Genomic DNA, 12,494 nt, shown 5'->3' on the forward strand with positions numbered 1-12,494 from the left:
CTCTCCATGCCTGACTGTGGGCTCACGGTCCTGGTGAGCAGAACCCGTGGCTGGTCCCCATACTGGGCAGAGTGAAAGCTCGGGAGATGCTTGTGACACCTGTGTTGTCTCTGCCCCAGTTGTGGCCCCCGCCCCGGGGCCCGGACCCCTGCGTACCTGTAGGGTGTAGGACACAGAAAGGCCCACCAGCCCCGGACTCGGGCTGTTTCTGCCAATCACAGCAGAGAGTGCAGCAAAGAACACAACACAGTTCCCCACGGACTCCACGTGGACCCACAGCCACCTGTGGGAACAAGACAAGGAGGAAGTGGGGCAGGTACAGGAAGGGGGCAGTTTCCTGTGTAGGGGGGAGAGCCGGAACCCAGAACTCCAGGGTCTGTCCTGCAGAGACCCTGGTGGGAACTCTTGGAGGAACAGGGGGTGAGGGAAGAGGCTTGTGACCTGTTGGAGGCAACGAAGGGGTAGGAGCTCCTCATGTTGGTGTCCACCTTAGCATCACTGATGGCCTTGAAGTCCTGGCTGCGGCCATAGGCCCGAATGACGCTGGTGCCAGTCACCGTCTCTGAAAAGTGGGAGTATATGGGCGAGCAGCTGACGGAGTCCAGCCGCTTCAGGTGCCGTGACGTAGCCACATAGAAGCGCTGGCAGAGGACGGAGAAAGAGCTTGGGGTCAGCACCGTAGGGCCCCTGACTCAGTCCGGGATGCCCTCTGAACCCATGTGGGCCTTCTTCCAGCCAGCCCCCTTACCCATAAGACTTGGCTACCTTTCCCTACTTGTGGCTCCATGAACTCATTCCACCCTTTCCCTTTGGTCGGCTCTGCTCAATCTTCCAGGCCACTTCCTCCACGAAGCCCTTCCTGAATCCCTCTCAGCTGCTGACCCCTTACCCCCCTGTAGGGGCCTGGATTGCAGTACGGACCTTGCGTGGCCTCCTAAATCAGTGAACGTGCCTGTCTCCACTGAGGGGTCCCAGCAAGGTGGTCACACAAAATATCACAAGATTTGCAAAAATAAGATCATTTTGTATTCTTTTGCATAAAGAATTTTTCCCCACCCCAACTCCAGTTTTTTAAAACTTCAGCCCCACAAAAACATGTTTCTGCCTCCAGTTTCCATCCTGTGGGCCCCAAGATGGCCAGGGCCTTACAGGATGGGTATCTGAGAGTCTCCTGTCCCTGCACAGAACACAGCCCAGATCAGGGACTCCCCACAAGGGCCTGAGCTTCCAGCCACCTTGTGGGTTACCTTCATCAACTGATTAAACTCATGGCAGGACAGGGGCTCAGAAACGCAAAGGACTTCTACAATCACCTGTAACCACATGTTACCAAATCATCTATGTTAAACACATATATGCACATATATGTTTAGATATGTCTAAAAGAAGGGAAGGATAATGTGTCTCGCACGGTTAACAATATTTTATTTAAAAATAGGCAGCGGCGGGGCGGGGTGGGGGCGTCGCCTGGGTGGCTCAGCCTAATAAGCGTCCTATGCTTTATTTCAGCTCAGCTCGTGATCTCACGGTTCATGAGTTGGAGCCCTGAATCGGGCTCCACCCTGACAGTGTGAGGCCTGCTTGGGATGCTCTCTCTCCCTCTCTCTCTGCCTCTCCCCCGCTCGCTCTCCCTGTCTCAAAACTTCAGAAGAAAAAATAGGCAGCAGGAAGGAGTTTCAGGGTCAGTCACAATTTACAAAGATTTCATTTTACCCTAACAACAACCCTATGTAGGTTCCAGGATTCTATTTTACAGGTGAGGAAAATGAATTTCAAAGAAGTAAAGTAACTGACTACAGTCCCTAACCAAATCCAACTGCAAGGTCCCTGGGTCCCAACCCTGGTGGCCAGTCCATACGAGAGCCCCGCCCACACCAGCGCCCCGCCCACAGAGAGCCCCGCCCACACCACCGCCTCCGGAGAGCCACGCCTACACAAAAACCACGCCCCCTCGCTGGCTGCGGACCTGCACCGTGATGTACAGGACAGCCAGAGGCAGGGTGACCACAGTGAAGAGCGGCGTGCTGGCTATGGTGACCACGAAGGCAGAGATGGAGTTGTGGAAGGAATTCAGCGGCATGAGGATGGTGGGGGCCAGAACCTCATCGGTGACGTAGATGTCCTTAGAGAACCGGTTGAGGATCCGGCCTGAGGGCGTCGTATGGAAGAAGGACTGTGGCGAGCGCATCCTGTTGTGCAGCAGCACCCGGTGAAGCGAGCGTGCAGCCTGGACACTCCCCACCATCAGCGTGATGGCTGATACCATCACCAGGAGCCCTGCTGGAGGAGGCGGAGGGGTGCTTATTCACTGGCCAGGTGGCAGGCATGCAGGGCAAGGTTAGGAGGTAGGGGGTGGCCACGGTGGCTGGCAGGCTCAGAGACAGAGCACTGCTGGGATGAGCTGGAGAGGCCCAGAGGCAGGTGGACTGCTAGGGTGGATTAGGGAGGCACTGGGGCCAGGCAATGGCTGGGATGATGGAAGAAAACACAGAGTCAAGGGCATCGTTTGAGGGATCCAGCACCTCCGATGTGAGGAAAATACCTCCGGCTGTCTCTGCACGCTCACCTTGCAAAACAGTCAAGGCAGCATAGACACCCAGCCTCACGGAGGTGTTATTCTGTCGGCCATCCACCATAGCCTCCAGGCACTGAGCCACACGCTGGCCCCGATGGCAGCCGCACTATGACCCAGGTACAGAAGACAGATGGCCACTATGGTATAGAGCCCCATGCCCTTGGCGTAATCCCAGAACACACTCAACTTCACCTGCAGGCCATGGCGGTCAAGGACAGAGGACTCTCGTGAGCCCCGGGACTGCTGGGGGCCTGCCCGCCCTCTCCAGCCTTCCTCTCCAGCCTATCTCCACCTTCTCCTCCTGGATCAGTGCCCCGCTCGCCTTCACCTCTGCTGCCTGCACTACCTTCTCTGTTGAACCTGGGCGTCTCTGGGGCACAGGCCGGCCCTGGCCCTCACCTTCCGAGGACATGACACTCAGCTGTCTGTGAAGGCAGCTGGTCAGGCCCAGAGAGGCGATCTCCAACAAACCCACAGGACAGAGCCCCAGGGGGTTCAGGCTGTAGCCGGAGACCCAGGTGTGGCCGTCAGGGAGAGAACGCCCACCTGTGCCCCATCTGGCCGGGCATAGGGAGGGCGCTGAGAGCTCTCAGGAGCTCACCTCATAAACTGCTTCTGGACCTCATTCATGACTGGCTCGTTATCCGTCAGGCCTGTGTGATTGCTCAGCGTGTCCTCAATCAGCAGCACCTCCTCCTCGTCTGTGTCCTCCAAGGCTGCAGCAGGGTGGGAGAAAGGAGAAGCGGCTGGCTAGCTCGCCCTGCAAGCCACTAGTGCTCCCCGATCCCCACGCCAGAGAAGAGACCCGAATGGACCAGCATGAGAGAACACGAGAAGCACGAGAGGACACGAAAGGGCAGCCAAGAACAAGAACGGAAGTAAACGATCAGTTTTGGGCTGGGGGAGGGGGAGGGAAAGGCAGCAAGAAAGACTTAGGTTAGATACGGAGAAAAACTTCCCTGCAGGGGCTATGGAGAAGGGGCCTCAAATATAAGGGTCGGGGGCTTGGGCTCTGGAGGCAGACTGGCTGAGCTTAAATGTCACTTCCTCCCTGCCTGACTTTAGGCAGGCAAGTAAAATGGGGATAATAATAGTACCCACTTGATCGTGTCATTGTGACTGGGAGGATTAAAGGGAAGATATGTGTGTCAAGTGCTTAGCAAGGGGCCCAGCACTTAGTAAATGTTCAAGTCATGTTAGCTGTCTATACAGCAGTAGGCAAGAAAACTCAGGAAAAGATCTGTGGGCCAGCCCAGGGTTTGGCATTGGGGAGCCAGGACTGGACAACAAAGGGGGTGGGGGGTTTCTGGGCTCAGAGACTTCAAAACGCTCCACGAGGACAGGGAATTTTCCATTTGGCCACGGCCATCTCTCAGTGCCGAGAGTAGTGCTAGGACATAGTAATTACTCAGTCCATCTTTGCTGGTAACTAACTGACTTCTCCAAGCACTTGCAGATTTATCAAATGACTTCTCTGTGAGATAGCCTTGACGTTCAGGCTGGGCCCGGGCCCTTATGCCCTTCGGACACAAGGGAAAAGTAGGGCTCTGAGGCCTGAGCTGCTGATAAGGTCACACAGGCAAGAGAAGGGAGAGGCACTCGACCACGTCCAGTTCGGTTTTCCTCTTGGTGACGTCTGATTGTCACGCAGATGGCCGGAGTTCCTCGGAACCTCCCTTGTGTGACACTGGGCCCATCCAGCGACAGACACCCCAAGAGGGGAGATGCCGGGAAGGCACAGGAATGTGGAGGGTCAGGGATGGTTACCGGTCCTGCTGCCTTCCTTCAGGTTCTTCTCGGGCTTGTCAGGTGCGTAGTTGCAGAGGAAGTTGGCAAAGGAGCCGCTGTGCTGCAGCAGGGCTGGGTAGGGGCCCGCCTCAGACACCTGCCCATCAGCCAGCACTATGATGAAGTCCATCTGGGGCAGGAAGTTGATGCTGTGTGTCACCAGCACCCGTGTCTGGGGAGAAGACAGCAGGCCATCATTTCCACTGACCTCAGCACACACTCCCCTGGCGTCGGCACAGGGGTGAAAGTCATCTCACACCCCTCACCCCAGACTCACTGCAGCCGGCTCGGTGCCCCTGGGGTGTGTCCCCACTCCCCAGGCTTCCCCTGCCACCCAACAGACGTTCCTGCTTCTCAGGCCTCCCATATCTCCAGGTCTCCTCCAAACCCCTTGGCCTCCCACTGGTTCTCTCCTAAGGCCCTAGATCTCTCCGTGCCTCCCCCACAACATCCTGGAGGCCTCACCTTGCCTGCCAGCACGCCTTCGGGCCCTATGACTTGGTCAAAGAGATGCTTGGCCACATGGGAGTCCACAGCTGACAGTGGGTCATCCAACATAAAAAGGTCAGCTTCCCTGTAAACAGCTCGGGCCAGACTCACCCGCTGTCGCTGGCCCCCAGACAGGTGAATGCCCTGGATGGAGGAGAGAGGTGGGAGGTGTGTACTGGGGAGAAGAGAGTCAGACAGGCACAAGGGGACAAGGGCCCTGTCACCGTCATTCAACAAAGCAGACCTCTCAATTCTCATTTGATATGCCTGGTCTTGTCCCTGTGAAGCTCTGAGGCCATAGGAGAAGAGGTGGTGGCCCTCAAGCGTCCCCCCGGGGCAGGTGAGGATATCTGCTCCCTCTGCTTCACCACCCTGCCCAGCTGGTTTCCCTGGCTGCTGCCTGTATACTCTGAAAGGCTGGAAATCCCCCAGGAGGTCCTTAATAGACCTTTTAATCTGCCATCACCCATACAGTTTGCAGATGGCTTTCATAACAGGGATCCCATTTGATCCTCCTATCAGTCCTTTCAGGGAGGTGTCATCAGCCCCACCTTCTAGATGAAGAAATTAGAGCCCAAGATGTTAATGACTTTGTCCAAGGTCCTGAACTCTCAAGAGCAGAAGCAAGAATGGAAACCTGGTTCCGGCCCCCGAATTCATTAACCCTGGGATTGTCCAGGAGTCAGAGGAGAGGTAAGATCTCTCTTTAAACCCATGATGTGGAAACCGAGGCACATAGCAGTAGGGCTGGGCCCCGAAAGCAGACCCCAGAGGTGTGGTATGTTTTCCCACCTCCAGCTTCCTTCATTCCCTCTGGAACAGGACCCAGCTTTTTCAGATACCCTGAGAAATGGACCCAGAATGGGTTGGGTAGTGGCAAATGTGGGATGGGAGCTCGAGCTGCGGGGAGAAGCAGGGGGTGGGCACACAGCTGAAGTGACTGAGGCATGTGAGCATGTCTGCATTCAACGAACCAGTCTTTTTTGAGTGCCTACTAAGTGCTGGGCACTAAATTAGGTTTGTGTGTGCGCAAGGTTAGTGCGGCTCCAGGAGAGATGGGAAGGAGGGGTTGTATCATAGATGAGGAGGTCTCCTTTGGCTTCCTATAACCTCAGACTCCCATCCCCACTGCCCGGCTCAGGTCCTCATTGCTTCCCCCAGACCACCATGAGAGTCTCTCACTGGTTCCTGTGCCTTTGGGCCCCTCACACTGCAGTCAGGGCAGCTTTACAAAATGCAGGTCATGTTCCTACTTAAAACCCTCCATGGACAAGTTGAACATCAAGATAAGTAATGATGGTAGGGGATTATAATCCATTGAGTCAAATAAGAATTCCTGAGCTCGTATTGGTATAAAGAGATTAATAAGTAAAAAAGGGGAAGGAGGGGAAAGCCCTTTTTAATTTTTTTATATTTTTTTTTATTTGAGAGAGAGACAGAGACAGAGCACAGGCAGGGGAGGAACAGAGACAGAGGGGGACACAGAATCTGAAGCAGGCTCCGGGCTCTGAGCTGTCAGCACAGAGCCCAACGCCAGGCTCGAACCCACGGGCAGCGAGATCGTGACCTGAACCGAAGTCGGACGCCCAACCGGCTGAGCCACCCAGGCACCCTGGGAAGGCTCTTTTTTAGACTAGAATGGCAGCTAATAACCGTAGAAGGAATGGGGTTAGGGAATCACCATTTGGCAAACACGACAGCAAACGCTGACTCAGGCAAGAATCATCAGTGAACGTCGTAAATGAAATCACCGATGAAAGACACCACCTCAATCAAGCGATCAAAGTTAGCATTGTCAATAAGGTACGAACTGACATGTGTCTCCTGCTATGATGCACCAGTAAGGACATAATATTACTTCTTTGACACTTCCCCCCCAAACATACAATCTAACCCAATTGTGTTCAAATTGAGAGACATTCTACAAGATAGCCGGCCTGCAGTCTTCAAAACTGTCAAGGTCCTGAAAGACAAAGCCTGAGGAATTCTCCAGATTGACAGAGAATAAAGAAATGTGACAACTAACTACAGCTCGTGATCCTGGACTGGATCCTCGCCCAGGAAAGAAAACAGCTAAAAAAGACATTTACGGGGACAAGTGAGAACATGTGAATACAGACAGTAAATTAAATAATAGTCTCATATCAATTTAAGTTTCTTGATTTTGATAATTCAAGTATAGTTATGTTAGGGAATGTCTGTTTTGAGGGAATACATACCAAAATTGTCAGTGTGAAAAACCTCCCGGGCGGAAACTATAAAACTCTTAGAAGAAAGCATAGGAGGAAAGTTTCATCAGGTTTGGCAATGATTTTTTTTGGATCTGACACTAAAAGCACAGGCAGTAACAGTAAAACAAGATATATCGGATCACATTAAAATTGAAAACTTTTGCGCATCAAAGGACACGATCCACAGAGTGAAAAGGCAACTTTCAGAAGAGGAGAAAATATTTGCGACTCGTAAACCTGATAAGGGGTTAATATCCAGTCTACATAAGGAACTCCTGCACATCAACAACAGAAAGCCAAACAACTGGATTAAAAATGAGCAAAGGACTTGGGGCAGATGCCTGGGTGGCTCAGACAGTTAAGCGTCTGACTTCGGCTCAGGTCATGATCTCATGGTGCATGGGTCTGAGCCCCGCGTCGGGCTCTGTGCCGACAGCTCAGAGCCTGGAGCCTGCTTGGGATTCTGTGTCTCCCTCTCTCTCTCTGCCCCTCCCTTGCTTTGTCTCTGTCTCTCTCTCTCAAAAAAATAAATAAACATTAAAAAAAATTTTTTTTTAAATGAGCAAAGGACTTGAATAGCTAGTCCTCCAAAGAAAAATCTTCAAATGGCAAGAAACACAAGATGCTCAGCATCACTAATCACTAGGGAAACGCGAGTCCGAACCACAATGAAATACCATCTCGCAGCCATGAGAATGGCCGCTGTCAAAAACCAAACACCCGCTCCCCCCAAGAAAACGACAGCGTTGGCCAGGATGTGCGGAAGGTGAAATCCTCCTGCACGGTTAGTGGGAATATAAAAGGGTGCAGCCGTGACGGAGAACGGCATGGCATTTGCTCAAAAAATAGAATTACCTCGTGACTTAGCAATCCCACTTCTGGGTACATACTCAGAAGAATTGGAAGTAGGGTCTCCAAAAGATATTTGCATGCCCGTGTTCAGAGTAGTATTATTCACCATAGCTAACAGGTGGAAGCAATCCAAGTGTCCCCTGACAGGTGAATGGATAAGCAAAATGTGACCCATATGAATAATAAAATATTGACCTTAAAAAGGAAAGAGATTCTGACACATGTAACAACATGAATGAACCTTGAGGATAGTATGCAAAGTGAAATAAGCCAGTCACACACACACACACACACAAAAGCAGGTATCATGCTGTAGGATTCCATTTATATGATGTACCTGGAGTAGTCAACTTCCTAGGGACAGGAAGTAGAATGACAGTTGCCAAGGGCTGAGGGGAGCGGAGTGCATGGGGAATTGTTTACATGGGCACAGGGCAAGATGAAAAGAGGTTTGCACTTGGCTATACGACAATGTGAATATACTTACGGCGACTGACCTGCACAATTAAAAATGGCTAAGATGGTAAATTTTATGGTGTGTAAATTTGGCAACAATTAAAAGTAAATGAATCTTAAAAATTTCACTGGTGCCCTGTGGTTTTTAGGGTATAGGCCAAAACCTTCACTAAGGTTTTTAAGGTTCTGCCTTGCCCTGTACCCTCCCCACCTCTTCCAAACCTCTACTCGCACCAAACTGCCCCGGAATGCCGGTCCCATCACTGTTCCTTGGCTCACACCTTCGAAGACTTTCCATCACTCCTGATAAAAGCCCACAAGGCCTTACATGACCTGGCTGCCTGGATACCTCAGTGGCTTCACCTAATCCTCCTCACCCCAGCTCACTCCACTCCAGCCACACCGGCCTCCTTGTGGATCCTGACTGCTTCAACACAAAGGCCTCAGGGCCTTTGCACTTACTGATCTCTCTGCCTCAAATGTCCCCAGATGGGGCTCCACGTCCCCAGATACGGACTACTTCCTCACTTGTTCTCAGTGAGGCTTTCCCAAGGCATCCTAACAATACAGCCCTGTACATATTCCTATATCCCTTTCCTGTTTCATTCTTTCCCCTTAACATTTATCTAATATATATTTTATAAATAATACTACATTATATTATAATAATATAGGACTTAATATTAATTACTATAAGTCCGACTTAATTTAATATAATATTAATATAATACAATATTATATAATATTATATTAATATTATAATAAATAATATATATTTATCTTGCTTGTCCTCTCTTTCCCTCACTAGAATATAAGTGATATAAAGGGCAGAGATTTTAGTCTGGTATTCGTTGCCATGTAAGACAGTCTGGCATGCAGTAGGTATGTAATAAAATCCGATAATGAATGAATGGACGATGAGCTCTTTTTCCTCAGCTGTTAAGATTCAGCTCAAAAGTGACGCCCTTCCTTATGCAGCTCTGCCCACCCTCACTTCCCTCCTTGTCCCCTGCGCCGGCTTCCGGCCTGGTCCCCAGGGCATTCTACACCCCCTACCTGTTCATAAGTCAGCCTATCCCAGTCGTAGACCCGTTCCCCCATTGCCAAGCACAGAGCTGGGTGATTTACGTGAAGGAAGGAAGGAAGGAAGGAAGGAAGGAAGGAAGGAAGGGAGGATTGAATGCATTTATGGACCTGAGCTGGGCTAAGGTGGGCAGCTGTATGTGCTGACTCCCTAGAGGATGGGAGGGGACCCTGTACCTTCTCTCCAATCTCCGTCTGGTCCCCGGCAGGCAGCATCTCCAGGTCAGCTAGCAAGGCACAGGCTTCCAGAGCCTGTTGGTACCGCCTGGGGTCCAGGGCTCGGCCAAAGAGTATGTCTTCCTGAAGAGTGCAATTCTGGATCCATGCCTGCTGGGGCACGTAGGCCACAGAGCCCTGGCCAGAGGAGAAGCTGCCTCAGGGTGTACCCCGGGCCTGGCCAAGCGGCCCTTCCCGGGAGTTGTACCCTCTCTCACCTTCACACACACCGTGCCTTCCAGTTTCTCCATCTCTCCCAGCAGGGCAGACACCAGGGAGGACTTCCCACAGCCCACAGGCCCCGCCACAGCCACCAGTGCCCCTTTCGGCACCTGGATGTCTAGACTGAGGGCAAGGAGTCCAGGAACCCAGTCAGAGGTAGGGATTGGGATTTCCTTCCCCAACCTCTCACCTAGAGACTCAAGCCCTCCTCCCTTTCAGATACCACCTTGACAAGTTGAGGCTCTTTCTGGTTTCCAGGCCAAAGATGGGAGTGGAAGGAGTTGGGGGTGGGGGTGGGGTGAGGGGAGGGAGAGGTGACGGGAGCCTTGGGGGGAGGGGCCAATGTGAGAAGGCAGGGAAGCTTGGCGGGGGGGGGGGGGGGGCAGGGAGGCCTAAGAAAGGAAAAAAAAGTGGGGGAGGCCCGGGGAGGGACTGCACAAAGGGAGGGAGAAGGCAGGGCCGGTGGGAAGACAGGAAGAAGAAACGGATAAGTTAAAAGCTTGGAACAGAAGATTTTCTGGAGCAGGGTCTGGGGCAAGGGCAGCCCAGGTAGAGGGTGTCTGGACCTGGGGTGATGGTCTTTCTTTCCACACAGTGGGGGTCAAGTTCATCTTGGCTCAGGAAATGCTGGATCCGTTTCAGAGACAAACTGATCTGCCGGAGAGTGAGTCAGCCCAGGAAGCTCTCCCTTCCCCCACCCGCTCCCACACTTGCCTGGCCCGGACTTCCTGGGAGAGGCAGGGCCCCCTAAAGACCCAGACGGGGTGCTGGACACCCCCCACCCTACGACTGAGTCTTCTCTGGCACCCACTGCCAAGAATAGGGTCTAGGTTGGTACGAGGAGGTTGTCTTCAGAATCCATGTTTCCAGGGACCTTTCCTCTCTTCCTCTGTCTCCAAATGACCCCTGGTTCTAATGACCTCATGCCAACTGCCCGCCCCCTCAATTCCAATAATTCTCCTGGATTGTCCCCTGACCCTTACAGCCTGCCCTACCTCCCGCAGAACCCCCAGCCCTACCCGGGGTTACCTGGACCAGGCCGCTGATTATCTGGGGCAGCAGGTTCTGGGGGGTCTTTAAAATATTGAACAGGGACACAGACACAAAGGCCTTCTTGGCATCAGGCACGTTGTTCTGGTCCACGGACACATAGACCCCAAGGGTAATCAGGGTCACCGGGGCAGGGGTGGAGGGCGAGTGTCAGAATGGAATCTGTTGAGTCCAGAGGCCTGGGCTGGCCAGGTGGGAGGTGGGGGGCCAGCCCCGGTCGGGGGGGAGCCACACCAGGAAGGGGGTGCAGACCCAGGTGAACGTGGATATGGCTTGGAGGTAGGCAGACTGGCGTAGTATCCGGAGCTCGTCCTCCCGGATGCCCTCCACCTTCCCCAAGAAAACGGGTTCCCGGGCATACAGCTTCAGCACCTTGAAGCCACCCAGGATCTCACTCATCAGCTTGGTGCGCGAGTCCTTGAACTTCATTTGCTCCGCCTATGGGAAGAGTGGCAGTGACATGCCCTGCTCTCCTCCCCAGACCTCTCCCCACTGGGGCTCCTACCTTCTGTACCCTGGCACGCACCGCAGCCATTCAGACGGCTCCCATTCCCCCCTCGTCCTGCCGCATGGCCCGTGCTGCCCCTCAGCCCAGCTGCGCCCTCTCCTCCGCCCACAGAGTCCAACTCCAACCTCAGTGCTTCCATCACTGACCCTCCCAGGCAGCATCCTCCGCCCCCTTTGCTGGGTTCCTAAGTCACGTTGTTCTTCTCTTTTGTTCCCGTGGAAATCCCGCGTGCGCAGGACTCCACAGTCAGACTGGGGGCCTCCTGAGGGTGCAGATCGCTTAACTTTCTCTTCGTTTCCCCAGGCCCTAACCCAGGGCACGGCAGCCCGACTTGATTTATCCATTCAGCCCTATTCGTTGCATGCCTACTCTGTGCCAGGCCACGTGTTAGACATGCGGCACATAATGATGAACAACTCAAGCGAGGCCCCGGCCATCATGAAGCTGACAGTCTGATGGGGGAGGCAAACAGGAAGCAAACATTAACTAAGTAAATGCTTAGTAAATCAGTACGTGGGACTCTGTGGGAGAGTAATGGGGTGGGGACTGGGAACTCAGAGTTTATGCTGGGGAACAATGGGGAGGAGTGAGCAAGCAAGGAAGGGATGAGACGCATGGCAGGGAACAGTGGGTGGGGGGGCCCAGAGGTACGCGTAGCTTGGTGCTTTGGAGAAAAGAAAGAAGGCCAGAGTGGCTGCCACTTGGCCATGCCCTGGGGGGTGAGGACTTGCAGGTGGGCAGGGGCCTGGTGGGTGGTCATGGGGAGTTTGTCATTTATTCTACGCACAGTGGGAGGCTACTGAAGACTTCAATAAACATTTGAAAATGAAGGCTTGGACGACTGGCTATTTACACTGAGCACAGTGTGGTGGGAGAAGGCTCTCATTAGACCGGAAGATGCAGGGGTGCCTGGGTGGCTCAGTCGGTTAAGCGTCCGACTTCCGCTCAGGTCGTGATCTCGCGCTCTGTGAGTTCAAGCCCCGCGTCGGGCTCTGCGCTGACAGCTCAGAGCCTGGAGCCTGCT

At 53.2% G+C, this 12,494-nt stretch overlaps 1 protein-coding gene across 1 annotated transcript in view; it reads right to left on the minus strand.

Moving 5' to 3' along the window:
* The window catches only part of ABCC3 (ATP binding cassette subfamily C member 3), a 32,976-nt gene that overhangs the window by 11,507 nt on the left and 8,975 nt on the right, over positions 1-12,494 (minus strand). The window contains 14 exon segments of the mRNA XM_032595706.1: positions 157-283; positions 442-641; positions 1,967-2,277; positions 2,567-2,641; positions 2,644-2,771; positions 2,857-3,000; positions 3,177-3,291; positions 4,343-4,535; positions 4,829-4,996; positions 9,652-9,828; positions 9,909-10,102; positions 10,479-10,566; positions 10,942-11,089; positions 11,198-11,400. Coding sequence (XP_032451597.1) covers positions 157-283; positions 442-641; positions 1,967-2,277; positions 2,567-2,641; positions 2,644-2,771; positions 2,857-3,000; positions 3,177-3,291; positions 4,343-4,535; positions 4,829-4,996; positions 9,652-9,828; positions 9,909-10,102; positions 10,479-10,566; positions 10,942-11,089; positions 11,198-11,400 — 2,271 coding nt within the window.

Source organism: Lynx canadensis, chromosome E1 (genome assembly GCF_007474595.2).
Source record: "Lynx canadensis isolate LIC74 chromosome E1, mLynCan4.pri.v2, whole genome shotgun sequence".
Taxonomy (NCBI): domain Eukaryota; kingdom Metazoa; phylum Chordata; class Mammalia; order Carnivora; family Felidae; genus Lynx; species Lynx canadensis.